General features: G+C 40.2%; 1 protein-coding gene across 4 annotated transcripts; it reads left to right on the top strand.

Moving 5' to 3' along the window:
• Nucleotides 1-417: 417 nt before the first annotated feature.
• Nucleotides 418-18870, top strand: ZSCAN12 (zinc finger and SCAN domain containing 12). Of its 4 annotated transcripts, XR_011075599.1 has the most exons (6): nt 418-492; nt 1339-1825; nt 5626-5770; nt 7223-8375; nt 15247-15686; nt 16914-18870. XR_011075599.1 is itself a non-coding variant. In XM_068557034.1 (5 exons), the coding sequence occupies exons 2-5, from the start codon at nt 1403-1405 to the stop codon at nt 16924-16926; spliced, it is 1734 nt and encodes a 577-aa protein (XP_068413135.1). In that variant the 5' UTR covers nt 418-492; nt 1339-1402; the 3' UTR covers nt 16927-18870. The 4 variants fall into 4 exon arrangements, 3 of the variants coding, with proteins under 3 accessions (XP_068413135.1, XP_068413134.1, XP_068413133.1); XM_068557034.1 differs by lacking the exon at nt 15247-15686; XM_068557033.1 differs by lacking the exon at nt 16914-18870 and having other exon boundaries at nt 15247-16358.
• The last annotated feature ends 989 nt before the right edge of the window (nt 18871-19859 follow it).

Here is a 19859-nt window from a genome sequence, read left to right on the forward strand (position 1 = left end):
AGGCAGAAACCACCAGGTTGACCCTTGAGAAGTGTGTGTAGAAGAGGTCCCTTCCTGAGTCGGGAAGGACCTCGGGAGAACATCCTTTTGAGGCATCTTGAACATCAAAGGTGCAGAAACCCAAATAAAAGTGAGAGTGGAAAAAACATGGGATTTCCCTAGCACAGGTAGGCTCGCCAAGCCTCGACCGCCCATCGGGTCGGGGGAAGTGGAGATAACAGCCGAAGAGGAGCAGGAGAAAACAATATCGCGAAACCGCGGGCCTGCGAGTCTTCAGCTGTCCTCTCGCATGGGCACGCGGGAAATCGACCGATTTGCAAGCCCCTCCCGCCCCCTTCCTAGAGCGGCGGCAGAAGTGAACCGGTTTTCCGCACTTCGCGGCCGCTTCCGGCCTCTGTGGGTCGCTGTTGGTGGGTTCCGGTTTCGAAGCGGTTGGAGGTCTCAGCCCCTTGTCCTCGGAGAGAAACCGCTTCTGGCGTCCTGGGGCTGCGGGTGAGCGATCCTGTGCTGCGGACGCGGCGGGCGGGGGTGCTACAGCCTTCTCGGCCCCGGCTGGAGTGGGGCGGCCTCCGGGCCTCACTTGCCTAGGTGGATCCGCGAGAAGCTCCTTGACGCAGAAGCTAGCCCCGACCCCCGACCCCTCGGAGAGTGGGTCGGAGCCCGGGGATGAAGGAGAGACCCGGCTGTGCGCTCCATTCCTCCCGGGCTTGTCTCGCGCGGTGGACCCTTCTTGAATTATGCGCCTTCTGACATTTCTGAACAGTCTTGGGTCACAGACGCTGACTGGCGTCCTAGGGCCTCTTTCCTGGGCCAGTCTTTAGAGTTAAAATCACAGAACGCGAGGGTAGAAGGAAGTCTTAAAGACCAATGTCTCCAGCCTTTTCGCTTGATAAATGAAGAATGAGGAGCAGAGAGATTAGGCCCCTGAGGGAATAAATTCATGTGACTTTGCTGCTTTTATGACTTCATGATTTCCACCAGACCTCTGGGCATTTAAAAAATTTAAAAAGCAGTTAATCAAGGATGTCTCAACTTTTTATTATTTGTTTGCTGTAAATGTTTGTTTATTCCGTTTAATTGTTCTTTTATCTATCATCAAGTGGAAATGTTTCCTACCAAGTCTTACTCTTCTTTCTTAGAGTCCTGAAACAACTTAGCACCTTTTACTTAATATGTCTCTTTAAATTAGTCTATTCTTGAGCCTTTTTTATCAGAGTATTTTCCTGCGTATAGAAAATTAACCTGGAGGAGGCTTTCAAAGTGCATTTTTAAATTCTTAGAATTTGCAGTTTTTGTTTATGGTGTAGTTTGTGTTAATGACGATGGCTTCTTCTTCAGTTCCAGCCAGAAAGAGACGGCACAGGAGATCTTGTTTGAAGCATTCATAAGCTTTTGCACAGCTATGATGGCATCTACTTGGTCCATCCAGGCCAACAAGGGCCAGGATGAACTTTTGGAAATAAAGATAGAGGAAGAGGAGGTGGAGGAGGAAAATAAGTATACCGCCAGACAGGATCAGAACCTGCAAAAGAACACCACCCACAGCAGGGAGGTCTTCCGACAGTACTTCAGGCAGTTCTGCTACCAGGAAACATCTGGACCCCGTGAGGCTTTGAGCCAACTCCGGGAACTTTGCCATCAGTGGCTGAGGCCAGAGACCCATACAAAAGAGCAGATTCTGGAACTGCTGGTGTTGGAGCAATTCCTAACCATCCTGCCCGAGGAGCTCCAAGCTTGGGTCCAGGAACAGCATCCGCAGAGTGGGGAAGAGGTGGTGACTGTGCTGGAGGATTTAGAGAGAGAGTTGGATGAGCCAGGATATCAGGTGAGAACAAAGAGGTGGTTTCTGTTTGAGAAAAGATGAATTAGAGATTTCTAGGCCAGAATGAAGTCTAACATTATTTCACAAAAGGTATTCTCGACACTTTGGTGTGTCAGAAAGGGACCTGAGTGTCGCAGAACATTGGTTAACATAATCCTAACTTATTTATATCTTTTCTGTAGAAGGATCATGTATTTCTGCATTAAGCTACAAAATTCTGTTTGATGAAATGCTGCCCAGAAACATTAGAAACAGAAGACTTGTAGGACAGAGAGAAAATGTTAGAGAGATGATGGTGACAAGGTGGGTAGCAGCCTCTTGAAAGGGGCATCATTTCTGCTGAACAATACAAATAATTAAGAAATAAGGTTTTGCAGGTATATCCACTGCCTTGTCTCCATTAAAGGACTAAAAGATGGAGAAATCAAAGTCACCATCTCAGAGGAATGAGATGTAGGAGCAGAGTGGAAAGTTAGGAGGGAGGGGCAGGTCATGGGACCCATGTTTCTTTGAGTAGTTGAAAGCCCAGTTAAGTTGGAAAGGTGAGATGTGAGTAGAAGAGTTGAGCACAGAGAGTCCAGGACCTTGAATATCAACCTCTGGAGTTTAGATTTTATTCTGTAGGACAGAAGCTCCTAATCTGTTCTTTCTGAGTCTAAATGAATTTTACTAACGCCAAGATATAAAAAAGAACCAAATTACGTAGGACTATTTTGTTTTGTTTTAGCGTTGATAAAAGACAGTGGTTTTCACCCGGTGACAATTTTGTACCACAGAGGGCATTTGGCAATGTCGTGGAACATTTTTGGTTGTCTTAACGGCGGGAGGTACTACTGGCATCTAGTGGCTAAAGGACAGGGATGCTGCTAGATATCTCACAGTGGAAAGAACAGCCTTATACAACAGAAAATTATTTGACCCAGCATGTCAATAGAATCAAGGCTAAGAAAGCTTGGTATAGAGAGTATAAACGGTGAAGGAAATATAATCTAGCATTGAAGTACAAAGACTGAAGAGGAAAGGAGCATGTGGCAAAAAGATCTAAGTTTAAAATAGGGTCATGAAAGTGTGACTGCGAAGGAAGAGGCATGTCTTAGGTAAGAATTAATTGAAAATGATGACAGAGTAGAGGTATAAAGAAGGAAGAAAGAATGGAGACCTCTTTACTGAGCAGTCTATTCTAGCCTAAGCAGTAGGGATTTCAAGCTTGAAAGATTAGCATAACAGAGACACTTCTAACAGAGTTCAAGATTGTAGGCGAAGGTGGATTGGGAAAAGTTCATTCATTCAGCAGATATTTATTGACTATCTATTGTTTACTAGGCACTGGGAATGCACCAGTGAACAAGGTATAGAGGATTGCTGCTCTTACGTTGATAGATTTGAGCCTACTGAGAGGAGACAGACAGTAAACAAAAAATCAACAAACATATAATACATCAGGTGGTCATAAATTCTATATTTAAAGAAGCAACAGTAAAGCAGAGAAAAGGAATAGTGAATGAAATGAAGATTGTGTTGTTTTCAATAGACTGGTCAGGGAAGGATTTTCAGATAGGGTGACATTTAGAGCAGAGATCTGAATTAAAAGAGCAAGCCATGCAACCATCTAGGATAAGAGTGTTCAGGCAGGGGAAATATCAGTAGTAAATGGGTAGGTCTTAAGGTGAGAATGTGCTTATCATGGTAGAGATGTATTTGTCAAGGAGGAGATGAAATCAGATAGTTATAAGAAGATCAAACCATACAAGGGACTTGTAGACCATTATAAGGAATTCGGATTTTATTCTGAGACGGAAAGTCGTTGGAGAGTTTCGAGCAGAAGAGAGATTTAATCTGACTTAAATTTTAACATAATCACTACCTGCTATGTTGGAAAAGTTCTACATTGGGGCTCATGGTGGGACTAGGGGAGGCATAGGGGACAAAGTTAGAAGCAGGGAAACCAGATTAGGAGGCTGTGGCTGTAAGCAATAATCCAGGCAAGAGGTGCTGGTGGCCTGGACTAGGATAGCAGCAGTGGAAGTGGTGAGACGTCATTGGATTCTGGGTACATTTTGAAGGTAGAGCTTGAGAGGATTTGTTTCTATATAGGTTGCGGGATGTGAGAGAACGTGAGTTAAAGATATGCCAAGGTTTTTAGTCTGAACATCAGGTAGAATGGGTTTGTCATTCACTGAGATGGTAAAAGGAATCAAGAGTTAGGTTTTGGATATGTAAATTTTGAGATTCCTATTAGAATCCAAGTGGAAAGTTTGAGCAAGCAACTGGATATAAAAAGTTGGAATTCAGTGGGGGGAATCTGTGCTAGAAATATAAAATTGGGACTTGCCAGAATATGGGTGATAATTAAAGCCATGAGACAAAAAGGGATCATCAGGGGAGTAACCAGCAGTGGAAACTGGGGAGTAGCCGGGGAGGTAGGAAGAGAACCGAAGGAAAGAATGGGATTTTCAGGTGCAGGCAAAAGTAATTTGGTTTTAGTCGTGTTGAGTTTTTATTGCCAGCCAGTCCTTTCCCTTGAGGGTTGCTGAGGGTAGGTAGTGGAGTTTACAGCTTGATTTATGAGGCCTAGCCAAAGATCCAGGGACAGAAGGCACAGTTCACTATACTGGCCTTTTTTTTGCTTCCCCCTCCCCAAAATTTGAAGTATCAAAACAACTTTTTCTGTACATCTGAGATAGTACCTGCTGATTTTGGCTCTTATTCTGAGGGAGAGATTACGAAATGAAACTATGTCAGGGAAATAGAGCCAGTGTATGGTGATTTCTTATTTACAAAATTTAGCCATTGAAGGGGATTGGGAAGTAACTTGAGGGCCTGTCGTATGCCAAGGCCTTGTGCGAAGTGCTTTACATGCGTGGTGTCATAATCTCAGAGTAATTTCTAGCCCATGGTGACAGAGCTACTAAACTAAGGATCAGAGTAAGTAACTAGAGTGATTCCAGATCCCTGCTTTTTATAATACCATGCTGGGGAAACCTATTACTTTTAAATGCAAGAGGAAATGGGCCCGTGGAGTAGTGGAAGCTACAGAGTGGCTGAAATTGCTGAGTAAATGAGTTAATTGAAGGAGCAAGGGTCACAGGGAAGCGGAAAAGGATGAGATTGAAGGCAAAAGTAGATACAAGCCTTGAAAAAGAAAAGACATCTTCCTCTAAGATACAAGGGAAGGAGAAGAGTATGAGAGTGGAGATAGATAAAGTGAAGGGGAGATGATTTTTTGAGATGATTGTGATCTTAGATAAATAGAAAATAAGATCATCTTCCCAGAAAGAAGTGGGATGGGGACCTCAGAAGAGCAGAGTCTATTAGGAACAGCTCTTGGGGTAAATATGGAAGAGATTTCTCTCCTTTTCCTTTTTTCCCTTCCTTTCTTTACTTTACTTTCTCTCTTTACTTTTCCCCTTTCCTTCTTTCTCACTTCTGTTTTATTTCCCCCTAATTTCTTTTCCCCTCCTTTCTGCCTCTTTTTACCTTCTTTTCCTTCTCTCTTTTCTTTTTTTTTCTTCTCTCTTTCACTTCTCCATTTCTTTGAGCACAGACAAAGAAGTAAAAGGGGCACAATCAACATTCTTTAACTGTTAAGAATAGGGGAAATTACTTCCAGCTGCAGAAGGGAAGGTTTCTCAGGAGGTGACATTTATGTTGGCCTTGAAGAATGAGTAGGATTATGGTAAGCTGATATCTGGAGAGAAGTTTATTTCAAGTTTCAGAGAGCTGGGTGCCACTGCCATGAATAGTATACTCTTCTGTTTAATGTTATCAGAGTGAGTATCTCAGTTATATCTCATCTGCCTCAGGTCTCAGTCCACACTGAGGAACAGGAAATGTTCTTGCAGGAGATGGTAGCTCTAAGAACAGAACAAGAACCCAGAATGTCCCTCCCATCTGTGAAAGCCCAGCTAAAATGTGAATCTCCAGAAACTGAAGCCCAGAAGAAGCAAGGTAAAGAAGAAAGACCCACCTTGGGAGGAAGGGGAAGATGGGGCTAACACAGGACACTGGGGCTGTTTTGTACTTTGTGCTGTTTCTGATCATTAAAGTCAGGAAAGTCCCTCTAGAAATCTGACGGCTCATGCGTAGGCCTCAGGCAGCCTGGTTTGTCACTCTACAGCTCTTTTTTTCTCTTTATATTAATATTTTTAAAATTCTGGCTGTATTTTATTTGAAATCACTTAGTTTAGTTCTTCTGACAGTTATTTTCCTCTGTAATGACCTTTCTGCTATTTTTAGCCTTTATCCTAGCAGACAATACCATTATCTTCCAATTCGACTATCTCCTGCCTCCTTCAGTTAAATAAACCTTTGCTCCATGATGTCTGCAGCTAACTCTCAGATGGTACAGGGAAAAAAAAAATATATGTGTGTGTGTGTGTATTACTCTTATAAAGAGAAGGAGTAATAAAGCAAATGGGGTAGAATGTTCAAAGTTAGTGAAGGGGTGAAAGACTCAGTACCTTCCTTATTTCTACTTCCTTTATTGTTTTATTCATTTAATTTTTTTAAATAGGTGAAAATTCACGTGGCTCAAAAAATAATAATTTAAAGTTACCCAGTGAAAAGTTTTCATTCCACTCAATTTCCCTAGCCATTTGGTCTCCTTACCCCTATTCTGAAATAGGTTGTCACTGTTACTAGTTTCTTGTGTGTTCTTCTAGAGATTTTTTAATCATATATGTATGTTTTTCATATTCAAATATATTTTCCTCTCTTTATCACTAAGATTGTAGAACCTTGCATTTTTTATTTCTTAACAGCTGCTTAATATTAAAATGTATGGATATATCATGCAATTAACTTCCCCTGCTCATGACATTTAAGTTGGCCCTGCTCTTTTACTGTAACAAATAGTGCTGTGGTAAATAACTGTATGTGTGGGTATATCTGTAGCATAAATTCTTCTGTGTGGAATTACTAGGTCAAAGGTTTTATTATATAGTTGTAATGTTTATATATATTGTCAGATTGCCCTCTATAAAGCTTGGGTCAGTTTACACTCCCACTGGCAATGTATGATATCCATGTCGTGAACATGGTGTTATATCAAGCTATTGGCAAATCTGATGGGTGAAAATTATACTCAATATTGTTTAAATTTGCTTTTCCCTTATTGTGAGGTGGAGCATCTTTTCTTGTGTTTAAGAACTGTTGTATTTCCTTTCCTGGAAACCATCAGTTTTTTTCTTTGCCAAGTTTTCTATTGGGTTATTGGTCTCTTCCTTAACAGTTTTTGGAATTCTTTGTTTATTAGTCTGTCGTATATTCTAGTGCCATTTTATAGTCATGCAGGAACTCTAGGTTCTTATGTAATTTTTCATTTGAATAATTTTATGTTGCCTAGTGAAGTTGCTGTTTGCTATCACAAGAAACTAGTTAACATTTATGATCCATTTTTAGTTTCAGATGTTGAGACTGGAAATGAGTATAGGAATTTAACTCTAAAGCAAGAAATTTCTGAAGAAATGAAACCATATGGGACTATATCTAGCAAATTTGAAAATGAAATGTCTCAGTCAGCTAGGTATGAAAAAACTTATGAACATGAAGAAAAAATAGGAGAGCCTTCTGGATACTCCAGGGAAGATAAACAACATACATGTGATGAAAATGGAGTAAGTTTGACTGAGAACTCAGACCTTTCTGAACACCAGAAAGTCTGTCCAGGAGAAAAGCCTTATGAATGTGATGACTGTGGAAGAGCTTTTAGTCAACATTCATGCTTCGTAGAACATCAGAGGATCCATACTGGAGACAGGCCCTACAAATGCGAAGAATGTGGAAAAACTTTCCGTGGGAGAACTGTGCTTATTCGACACAAAATAATACACACGGGAGAGAAACCATATAAATGTAATGAGTGTGGCAAAGCCTTTGGCCGGTGGTCAGCTCTTAATCAACATCAGAGACTTCACACAGGAGAGAAACACTACCACTGTAATGAATGTGGCAAAGCCTTTAGCCAGAAAGCAGGCCTCTTTCACCATCTCAAAATCCACACAAGAGACAAACCTTATCATTGTACTCAGTGTAATAAAAGTTTCAGTCGGCGTTCAATTCTTACCCAGCATCAAGGAGTCCATACTGGGGCAAAGCCCTATGAGTGCAGCGAGTGTGGAAAGGCCTTTGTTTATAACTCCTCCCTTGTTTCCCATCAGGAGATCCACCACAAAGAAAAATGCTATCAGTGTAAGGAATGTGGGAAGTCCTTCAGTCAGAGTGGCCTTATTCAGCATCAGAGAATCCACACTGGGGAGAAACCCTACAAATGTGATGTATGTGGAAAAGCCTTTATTCAGAGGACAAGTCTTATGGAACAGCAACGAATTCACACTGGAGAGAGACCCTATAAATGTGATAAGTGTGGGAAGGCTTTCACTCAAAGATCAGTCCTCACGGAACATCAGAGAATCCACACCGGAGAGAGGCGCTACAAATGCAATGAGTGTGGGAATGCCTTCCGAGGAATCACCAGTCTCATTCAGCATCAGAGAATCCACACTGGGGAGAAACCCTACCAATGTGACGAATGTGGCAAAGCCTTCAGACAGAGGTCAGATCTTAGTAAACACCAGAGAATCCACAATAGAGGTGGTCCCTATAAATGTAAAGAGTGTGGGGAGTCGTTTAGGCAGAACTCAACTCTTACTCAACATCAGACTACCCACAAAGGAGAAAAATCTGGTTCTGTGTGAAGACTGCAGGGAAGCTGTCTCACAGAGTGCAGGCTGGAGAGGAATACTAGCTTTGAGATGATTTAGGACAAAATGTTAGTCACTATTGCTATAAGGTAACTTCAGATATTTCATAAAAAATACACTCTGTGCTGCCCATTTCATTAGGTGCTGTGGAGAACAAGAAGCATAACACCAGATTCCTTTTCTCAAAGAGTTTACAACCTAGTTTGGGATATATAAGGTCCACCTGTTTAGTCAAGACTATAGGACAATAGAATTGATGCTCAAAGTAGTGTAGAATTAAAGTGGCACTTGGCAAGCTATAAATTCTGAAGGACAGATCACTGTTGCCTGAAGTGGTCAGGAAAGACTTTATTTAAGATAAAGGTTTGATGGGGATATTTGGAAGGCAAAAGGGAGAAAACATTTAGGGTAGAACAAATGTAAGCAGAGTGCATGTAGTTTGGAAGCATCAATGACAAGACTAGCCAACCTAAAGTAGAGAGTTCATTCAAACTGGGCAGTTGATGGCACTACGTTGGAAACATAGCTTGAGGACAGCCTCTGGGAGGGTTAGAATGCCAATAATTTCACCTTATACTTTGACACTTACAAAGCACTTTTCTCATTGAATTCCTAAAATGTTTCTATAAATTAAAATTATTCTCCATTTTAAAAATGAGGATACTCTTGCTTATGGAGATGGTGACATAGCTACAATATCACACAAAGGAAAAGACCAGCAGCTTAAGTGCAGTTTTGTGACTTCAAGTCCTGTTCATTATACCAGTGATTCCTCAACATCAGTGAACATCAGAATCACCTGTGGAGCTTGTTTAACATACCTGAGTCCCACTCACAGATACTATGCTTCATTAGGTCTGAGATGGGGATTGAGAATCTTCATTTTTATAGCTCCACAGTCACCTGATGTACTCTAAATTTTGAGAAACATTGCGCTGAATCACTGCTGCCTTCGTGGTTGCCAGTGAAGTGAGGAAGCTTGAACACAGGCCGCTGCAGATTTTTAGCATGAGGAAAGCCCTTCAGGGGACATGTGCCACCAGCTCTTTACAATGAACAGGGAATTGGACCACCATCATGCCTAATAACTAGGTCTTCAAGATGGCCTTTCTGTCCCTTCAAATTTAAATGTTTCAAAAAAGACCTATATTCCAAGGCTCCCAAGGTTCTTCTGAGTGTAAGACCTGTGTGTGTGTGTGTGTTTAGGGGTGGGGTGCTGGTGTTCTTCCCTGTTATACACTTCCCTTTTTTCCCACCTCCGTAGTTACCATTGTGTTCTGAATCCCCTAACAATTTCTCGTGAGAACTGGCTTATAATTTTTTGGTTTGTATACCTTCTTGAGCACATAAAAGAGCCAAAGATGAGTGATTCTTTCCCTTGGGGCTTCAGAAAAAAAATCAACCAAAAACTGGTTGACATTATCCCTATATTACTGAGTAAACAATTCTGTTTTTGATGAGAACCTGTGATGATCATTGTAGTGGATAGCAGGCAAGCCACAAAGAAGTACACACAGCTCCTGGTCTGTTTATCTTTTTATTTACAGAAGTCATATTTGATCTCTACTGAGATGTCCTTTTATTTCTTTCCTTTTCGACCTTGCCACAGCAAACTCCATAATTTCTAGGACTGCCTTCCCACCTCACCCCACACAACTTCAGTCCCCTCATCTCCCTTCACCTCTAGCTGGTCAGTGGGTTTGAAGTGGTAGGATAGTGACAAAAGAGGAAGGAGAGAAAAAAGAAGGGTAATCACCATTCTTTAACTGTTCTAACTACCTTTCTGCCCAGCCCTGTCTTTATCCTGTCTCTCCACTCCTATAATATACTCTACCCCCATTTCCCTAGCGCCCTTGTCTCTTGCCCCTCTTATCCGTAATCCCTATATAGGACATAGGAATATCATCACTGGCTTGGAACTAGAAGAGTCCCTAGTCCTATAGAAATATATATGTTCCTAGCTTTCTAAATTGTAATTGTGAACACATTTTCCCATGAAAATGATAATGGTATTAGTGCTATAATTTAGGCATATTATGTGTCACATTGGCTTTTGGGATTAGATTTACGTTGACTGGGAAAACTTTCTGAGTTCACAACATAGGAAAGCAAATGAACATTTAAAAAACAACTCATTCACAAGTTGAGGACTGCTTAGGCTTTTTCATAAGACCAACAGTGGAGTTGTGCACCAGGCATTGAGGCAGCTAGGATTGGAAACAATTTTTTTTTATGTCTGGAAAACGAACAAGGATCCTAGAACTGAGCCTTGAGAGCTCTGTAGCTGTAAGTATATGAGGCCTATTCCCTACCTAAGGTTACCCCGTCTCAAATTTCTCTCATGTAAATTCGTCTCTTTGGAGGGGACTTGACTTGGTAACAAGAGCCTTCATGAGAACATCTCTTTACCAAACTGATGCTGTCCATACTTGTCATCTAATCTGATTCCACAAACATGTTTTCCAAACTGAAATTGCTCTTCATAATGTCAGAGCCTCTCTCTTTAATCTGACTGCTCAATGGAATGCAATCCTTATTTTAAACTTGTTGTCTACTCTCCATGCTGTTACTTGCAGTCTCTCCAGTTCGTCTTCTGCTTAACGTGTTCTCTCAGTGCACACAGCTTCCTCCATTTGCCTCTAACTCCCTTAAGTAATATTATAAAGGAACCATAAACAAAGACCCAGAACAATGGAATATGCCTATGATATAGAAGAATACAGTTCGTAACTTATTTAAAAATAAATGTGGGGGTTTTGTTTTGGTTGTTTCTTGTGCTTAAATACAGTTGTAGAACCAAAAGAAAGGGCGGAGTGGCGTGGGGTTTCCAGGTAGGCATCAAAGGGGGTCAAACTAGTCCTAGATAAGGAGAAGATATAAGGTTACTATCTGGAACTAAATTGGCCACACAGATAAGTTGAAGGCCCTGAGGGGCAAGTGGAGGACATGACATGTTAGATATGGAGTTGGGGAGTGCAGTGAACAGAAAATGCCTTGAGATGAAGTCAGGAGTACATCTTTATGTATAAAAGATGTGGTGTGATAATGACAGGACCTAGGAAATCAGGGTCCCTTGAAGCAGTTCATCTATGTGGATTTTTAAATCATCAGTAACAGGAGGCAGGATGGAAAGAAAAGAGTATGAAAGTGAAGCAAGTCCACAAGAGAAGTAATGGCAGCCAGTAATACAACAGCCAGGTAGAACAACTGGTATAAAACTCAAAGGAATCATGAAGCAGCAGCTTAGAAATAACATTAAGGATGAGAATAAGATTGACTAGCCTCTCTTCTAATTGATCGAAGGTAAACAAGATATTGAGTGTTTAAGGCAAAAAACACCTGGAGAGGTTGGGGGAGAATCAAATTTCTAAAGCAGTGAAAAGTAAAATGAGCTTAAACATGGGCTTTGGATGAAAAAGTAACCTGACAATCACAAAAGGGTTCCAGAGAGTGTAATAGAAAGGGACTGAAGGGAAGGAAGATGGGCCCCTTTTGAAAAAAAACAAAAGCAAACAAAAAAGGGTGCTGAGCAGGGCTCTGGGATTGAGAAATCTCATGGGCATGGTGAGGATGGAGGTGGAGAGCAATCAGATAGAAGCACTTAGAAAAGCTCTGCACTCCTGTACTCAGAACAGAAGTAGCCTCTTTCATTAATATTCAGTGATTGATTGTAAAGTTGTTAACAGTCAAAGTCTTATTATTGGCAATCCTTAGGAGTAGAGGAAAGGATTTATTAAGAGTAGTATGTAATTGTTAACTGCTTACTAAGGGCCAGACATTATTAAATGCTTTACTCACATTATTTCATTTTTAGCTGGGGAAACAAATCAATAAAGCTGCTTGAGGTCACAAAGTTAGTATGTGGTGGGACCAAGATATGAACTAAGCAGTTCCAGAGCCCACTCTTCCTCTGTTTATTTCAGATGAACAAACTGCATGTTGCAGTGGTATTCAGTGCTGTGAGTTATTACCTGTAGGAAATTTTCAATTCCTATCACTATTCTGGAAAATACTTAAGAAACTCTGTAGAGTCCTGGGTCCAAACACCAAAGGCAATAATATCCCCATCCTCTTGCATACTAAATCTTGGATGAAGTTTGGGCCAGCATAAATATCAGCCCTAATTCTTGTTGCCTGCACAATGAGGGTGTCTGCGGGTGACATTTCACTTTAAAGATGAGCTCTTTATAGGAAAGGATCACACTTCTAGCTTAGAACCATTATTCTATGCATTATTCTGACAGAATAAGGGATATCTGACTGTCTAATATAAATCATAAAGATTAGATGTCCCCATTATGGATCTATCCAATAACTCACTATGGATATACCTTTGATGAGGGTTTTTTAAAGTGTTTTTATATTTGTAGCTAGTACCACTTCTTGGATTAAAAAAAACTTAGGTAAGTATATATTATATAAAATAGTTTTTTCAGATGCTCCTCCTGACTCCACAAGCACAGAATTTATTTGAGCAACAAGTGTTTGTTTAATATAGGGATAATCATTTTGATAACTTTAATTGAATTTTCTCAACTTTCAACCTTTCACACTGAAAATTTTACATTTTAAATCCCCTCCAGCAGTTCATCATTTTATTAGAATTTCTTTGGGTCCTCTCTCCTTCCAAATGTTTCTGGGTATAACTGTTAAGGAGTTCTTGAACATTGTTTCTTATACATAGTATTTTAATATCATATTTGTATATAAAAAGTAGGTATGGTTATATTTTATATACAATATGTTTTTAATTTTTATTTTATACATATACTTTCATTTTATATACATATAATTTGGTTTTGACAAAGCCAACCACGATAAGTGTTTTAAACTTCTTAGTTGCTTAGCTCCCTAGCCCACATTGTGAGATCATTATTGAGAGCCAGCCTTATCCCTTGATTTCTTGGAAACAGTTGATTCTCTTCCCACACGTATAAAAGACCTTTTCCAGGTCTGAAAACCCATCAGTCAAGGCTCCCAGAGTTTTCACCCATCACAGTTCAAGGTGATCTTTGGGGAATATATGTTTGCTCTACCAATCGTCTTCTTAAGCCCAAATGGCCTGGTCCTGGGTGTCCCGAGGATTCCTAAGAGGAGGCCATTTGTTACCTCTGATTTATGCAGATCGTCATTATTCCTGTCTAAGCTTGATAATGCGTATCTTACTTTTTGATCTAGTGCCTCAGCTCAGCCTACTTAAGTGAAATATTTAAGAGTAGGTATATCACCATTTCATCCCTGATAAAGGAGGAGGAAATTTAGGAACTCTACAGCTTGCTGTAGCCAAACTCTAGCTCAATGACTTTGAGCAAGCGACTTAATCTCATTTCCTCATAAAGTATAATATCAACAATAGTACCTACTTCTGCCTGGGGAGCCGAAGACCTAGGGAGGATAATTGTTATATGGATAAATGGGGGGTTTATATAAAGTGCTTAGAACAGTGGTTAGCACCTAAGTGCTTTATAGCCGTTTGCCATTGTTCTATTGCCGTGGGCTCTCTCAGTGGGCTCTCTCAAATGCGTTGCCTCTAGATGCTCCAGCCCCAGGCCTGAAATTACCTGTAACTACGCTGCATTTTCCCCAGGACTGCTGCGTTGTTGCCGCTGGGATTAAAGCTCCCGCTCAGGTCTACTTTTACTTTCTTACCTTGGGAACTAATGAACAGTGGCTGGCAGGACATAAACATCGCCTAAACTGGCAAGGAAAGATTTTCCTATCTTTTGTCTCCACCCCTGTAAGAGATACTTAGCTAAGGAGTTTCCCTTTTTGTCTGAGTTGCTCTTCTGAAGTTCTGCCGCGGGAAGGCGGACCCTGGGCGGAGCCTGCCATGCCCCAGCCTCGGAGCGCAGGCCCTTGGAGTTACCTGACCTAGCTGCCCGAGCCTGCGCTGCTCAGCAGGGGCGGGGATGCTGCCAGGCAACCACGGAGAGGAGAGAACCTCCAGATTCCTAAAGGAGACCTAAGGGTGAGGCATTGTTGACAGCCGCAGGCCTAGAACTGCGAGCTCTTTCGGCCTTTGGGTCGTAGGTGGTGGTGGTAGCGGGTTCATGGACTCAGGCTTCGACTCAGTGTGTGATCCGGCCCTTTAGGGACTCCGGTGAAGTTCAGTCGGACGAATTGAGTTGCAGGCGAAAGTTAAAGATGGCTTCCACGTCCTGAGTTGTCATAGGTTATTGGGGCTGTTGAGAAAAAGACGAAGGTCTGGAATCCCAATTTGGTAAAAGGAAAGTTGGGCTCCTTTGAGATGATCCCACTCATGACTCCCTAGAATAAGTCGGAACACAAGGAACGACATAGAATCCACTTGTTTGACTTTTAGAAAATTACTTAATCCCTCTGTGCCTCAGTATCATTCATCTGTAAGTGGAATGATAAAATCTGCTTAGATGAGTAAATTCACAGTCAATTTTCAATAAATATTAGCCGTTATTTTCTGATCTCTAATGTTCTTTACCATTTGGGATTCTTAGAAGGGGAGAACCAAAGGGAGGAGGGTCATGGTCTTTCTCTCAAGCTTTATTAACTTAAACTAGGAAGTAAGAGATTATAGCGGATAGTGTTTACTAATAATTTGCAGTCACTCCCACTCTGTCTTCTAATTTTTTTAGCGTTCTGACAGAGTTCCTTTTTTATTTCAGTGCGTTGTCAGGTAAGTGAGTTCCTGGGTAAGAGCTAAATAAAGTTTAGAGTTTCTGTTAACAGTGTTGTTCTATGCCTCAGGAAGAAGACTAGCTACAAGGATATACTTCTGAAAAATCAGTGTGAACCCCAAGCTGGAGTGAATCTTCTCCTGAGCTCGCTTATTCCAGAATGGCAGTCTTCTTGCAGGAAAGATCTCTAATAGTGACTGATGGTAGAGGGAGAGGGCTGTGCCTGGGACCAAGAATCAGACTGGCAAAACAAAATCTTTCTTCCAACTTTAAGTTGTTGCTACCAGGAAATAGATACTTGGACCTCACAGGGCTGTCAGAAGACTCGGGGAGCTCTGCCCACAGATGCTGAGACCAGAAATACAGACCAAGGAGCAGATGCTGAAGCAGGTCCTGACCTCTGCCTGTAGAGCTGCAGATCTAAGGAGGATAATATCATTCAGAATGTAGAGAAGAGGCATCAGTTCTGCTAGAAAGGTTGAAGAGACAGCTTGAAGGACAAGCCATCAGGTGGGAAAGGTGGGGAGGATCATTTATGGCTTGACTAGTGAAAGCCTTCAGGAATAGAACAGAAAGCAGCAAAACAACTTTAGGATCCACCAGATGTCTCTGGAGCCATAACCCAGTATCTCCCTCATGGGCTTTAATTCCGCCGGGTATTCATGTACACCTCTGGAATCTTCTCTACCTATATTGTTTTTTGTTGTTGTTGTTATTTGGGTGTTTTTACTGAAGGATAGCTTCAAATTCAATTTTCCAAGACCATCTTCATCCATTGCTTTTAGGGCCCAGATAGAACAAGGATAGAACAAGGTATGCTTATGGCAAGATAGTACCCTGGAATCAAAAGGTGTCAGGTCCAGTCTGTTAAGACCCTACCTTAGTTTAACTCTCATGTTATTGCCTTATGAAATGGAAAGCAGATGAGAAAGAATGTCTGCAGAGAAAGAAGACATCCTTGAAAAGAAGGTTTTTAGAACTCTTGTTAGTGTTCTTTCCCTGGAAACCTTGCCCCTACCCGTCTCTTTGCCCAATTCTTTAGGTAGAAACTCTGAGTAATATTTGGGAGGTGTCTGTATTTTGTTTTGTTATTGTTTTGACTTATTCAACTCCTTTAGCTTTAAAATGTTTTTCTTCTTATCTTTTAATCCTGAATATTAACTGAAAAAATTATTTTCCCCACTGTTATTTTTCCAGTTTACTGATTTCCCCACATCAAAATAGTATGCATTTTGAAACTGATCTACCTATTGCTTCAAGTTAACTTTTATTATATGCCATTGTTTGTTGATCCATTTAACAAACATTTATGGAGCATTTTGTTTGTCTATACTAGTGGCCTAGGTACATTCATTTGGTGTAAATGGTACTTTTAACTACCCTTTAGCAAATTAAAATTTCTCTTGGTCTCATGATATTCCCTTTTTTTCACCTCCAGATTCAAACTGACCGCCTCTTAACTTTTTTGATTATACCTTTTTGATTCTTTGTCACATTTTGTGAGAAAATTCTGTATGCTTTTCCAGTCTCTTTCTGTCCAGCTGTCTCTTCTCAAACTGGAACTTCACATGCCTTCTTGCATGCTTTTCAAAATTGAATTGGTAGTTTAGGGATACTGAAAAGGCATGCACTTTAGATAAAACTGGGTTTTATTTTGATCGCTGTTTCTCATCATAAGTCTCATGATCTCAGCAGAAGAGACAACTGACATTTGAATTGTCTGTGCATTTTTTTTAGATGGTGTTACTGAGAATGAAAATAAGGACTTGTCTCCAACACAAAAAAATTCTGAAGATGCTAAATCATGTGGGGGGGAATCTGTAGAATTACAGCATCAATGCAGTAAGTTAGTAAAAGCTTTAGTTACTGGTGAGTAATTACTCAGCATTAGGAAGTACATACCAAAGAGAATGTCTTTGAGAGCAACACTTTTGGAAAAGCTTTTGTTTACAGTGGGTCCCTCCTTTCCCACTAGGAAATCCATCACAGGGGAAAATGCTATCAGTATAAGGAATGTGGGAAAGCCATATTTGACATAAGCCAAAGCAGCCTTATTTGATATCAGAAAATCCACACGAGCAAGAGACTGCATAAATGTGATGCAGGATGTAAGGATGCCTTTATTCAGCATGGAAACCTTATAGAACCGTATGTGAAGGAAGTAGGAAGGAAGGCCTTCACCTAAAAGTCAGGACTGACTGCACTAGAGACTCTACATAGGAGATAGATCTTATAAACGTGATGAATGTGGAAATGTTTTCCACGGAATCACCAGCATTATTCAGCATTGGAGAAGTCACACTAAAGAAAAACTGACAGTGTGATGAGTATGGAAAAGTCCTCAGATAGAGGTTGGACCTTAGTAAACAGCAGTGAGTCCATATTAGGGAGGCTCTTTTAAATGAGAAGATTGTGGGAAGTTGTACGGATAGACATCAAGCCTCAACAATAGTCTCCACGATATTGGAAAATTAATGTAAATGGGCAAGATGTATGGGGAATGGTTATCTTAAATTGCCCATTGTAGCCACTAAAAACATTCAATGAACATCTCAAGTCACAAAAAAGAAAAGTCAGAAGATCTTTTCGCTTCTCAAAGGAGTCTGTAAACATAAGCAACCAGGACTTTTGAAATTAAGATGTTTACCTGCATCCCTGGACTTGTGACACTATCTCTGAGATGATTATCTGTTTACTGGGGACATGTTATTTTCCCATGCCCACTCTAATCTCATATCTTAAATTCATTCAAGTGTAAACAATATTGTCTACTGTTTATTTTAACTATATATATACACACACACACACACACACACACACACACATATACACATATATATATTATTTTTATGGGCTAAATAGGCTTGTATGAGTACACCAGGGCATAAAAATGACATTATTAAAGTTTCAATAAACATAATGAAAGGATCCACATCACTGAATTGTTGGACGTTGGCTGCTTTCCTAGATTTGGCACTGCCTCTGTGTTCACCCAACACAAGGCCATATAGGTGTCATTCACAGAGTATATATGTCCCAAATTTGGTTTTTTTTTTTAAGATAGAAAAAGAGGGCTTCCCTGGTGGTGCAGTGGTTAAGAATCCGCCTGCCAATGCAGGGGGACACAGGTTCGAGCCCTGATCCAGGAAGATCCCACATGCTGCGGAGCAACTAAGCCCATGAGCCACAACTACTGAGCCTGTGCTCTAGAGCCCGTGTGCCTAGAGCCCGTGCTCCGCAACAAGAGAAGCCATCGCAATGAGAAGCCTGTGCACTGCAATGAAGAGTAGCCCCTGCTCACCACAACTAATGAAAGCCCGTGCACAGCAACAAAAGACCCAACGCAGCCTAAATAAATAAATAATAAAATAAATATATTAAAAAAAAGATATTTCACATATAGCTTATTGACAGATAATAATAGAGGTATTTTCCCTTATAGATAACACATAATATCCTGAAGGCTAATACTTTAAGTAATTTGTTTATTATTATTTTCAGTTCTAAAACCTACAGTCTAAAAGAGGAAAGAATCTTTTAGAAGCTCTTCTTCAGCAAATTGGCAATGTAGCCCAATCTCTATGAAAATGAGGCCTATGGATTTTATAGTAGGTCACTAAATATAGGAACCACAGATTTCAAAACTTTGCAATGATTATTTCACAATTAGGAGTTTATATCTGCTGTATATGCCTAAATTTTCTGAATAGGTATTACGGTCACTATTTTAAAAGATGGATTGTGTTCTATAAAAGGATTTTTCAGCATCCATAGAAACTACATTATTTTTTTCCCTTAATTTTATTATCTTGTATTACATGAAAGACTTTCCTGACATTGAACCAATCTTGCATTCCTGGAATAAATTTCACTTAGGCATGGTGTTTTCTTCATGTGTTTATGGGTTCTACTTGCTAATATTTTATTTAGTACATTTTTATTCAATATTTATGTAAAACTGGTCTGTAATTTTCTGTATTTTTCAGGTTCAGGTTTCGATTTTACTTGCATCACAGAAAGGACTAAGTTTTTATTTTTTAATGTTCTAGAACAATTTGTAAAGCATTGAAATTATCTGGTTTTTGAAAGTTGAATTCTGATGTGAAACCATCTGGGCTGGGTACTTTTTTGTGGGATAGTTCCATGGTAACTTTTTTCTATTTCTTCTACAAAAATGGTCTATTTAGGCTATTTATAATGGGAGTCAATTCTGATAATCTATTATTTGCTTAGAAAACTATCCATTTTGTCTAGACTTTCAAGTTACTTGCCTAAAATCTGCAGTATAATCTGTTATGACTTTTTAAACAGTTTTATTGAGGGAAATTGATACACAGTAAACTGCACAAGTATATGATTGAACATGGCAGGTTTTTTGGTTTTTTGTTTGGTTAAGGTAACATTGGTTTATAACATAGTATGTTTCATGGGTACAACATTATATTTCTACTTCTGTATACCCTACAGCATGCTCACCACCAAAAATTTAGTTTCCATCCATCACCATATTGTTGATCCCCTTTACCCATTTCACCCTCTTGTCAGCCCCTTCCCCTCTGGTAACCACTATTCTGTTCTCCATATTTACATGTTTGATTTTGTTTGGTTTGATTTGTTCATTTATTTTGTGTTTTGGGGGTTTCTTCGGTTTTTATATTTCACAGATGAGTGAAATCATATGAT

The sequence above is a fragment of the Eschrichtius robustus genome, chromosome 12, assembly GCF_028021215.1.
Source record: "Eschrichtius robustus isolate mEscRob2 chromosome 12, mEscRob2.pri, whole genome shotgun sequence".
NCBI lineage: Eukaryota > Metazoa > Chordata > Mammalia > Artiodactyla > Eschrichtiidae > Eschrichtius > Eschrichtius robustus.

Excerpts from the sequence above, each read along its gene's own strand:
- ZSCAN12 (XM_068557032.1), top strand. The coding sequence starts at position 1,403 with ATGATGGCATCTACTTGGTCCATCCAGGCCAACAAGGGCCAGGATGAA. Across the intron at positions 1,826-5,625 it reads TGGATGAGCCAGGATATCAG|GTCTCAGTCCACACTGAGGA; the intron begins GTGAGAACAAAG and ends CATCTGCCTCAG. Across the intron at positions 5,771-7,222 it reads TGAAGCCCAGAAGAAGCAAG|TTTCAGATGTTGAGACTGGA; the intron begins GTAAAGAAGAAA and ends ATCCATTTTTAG.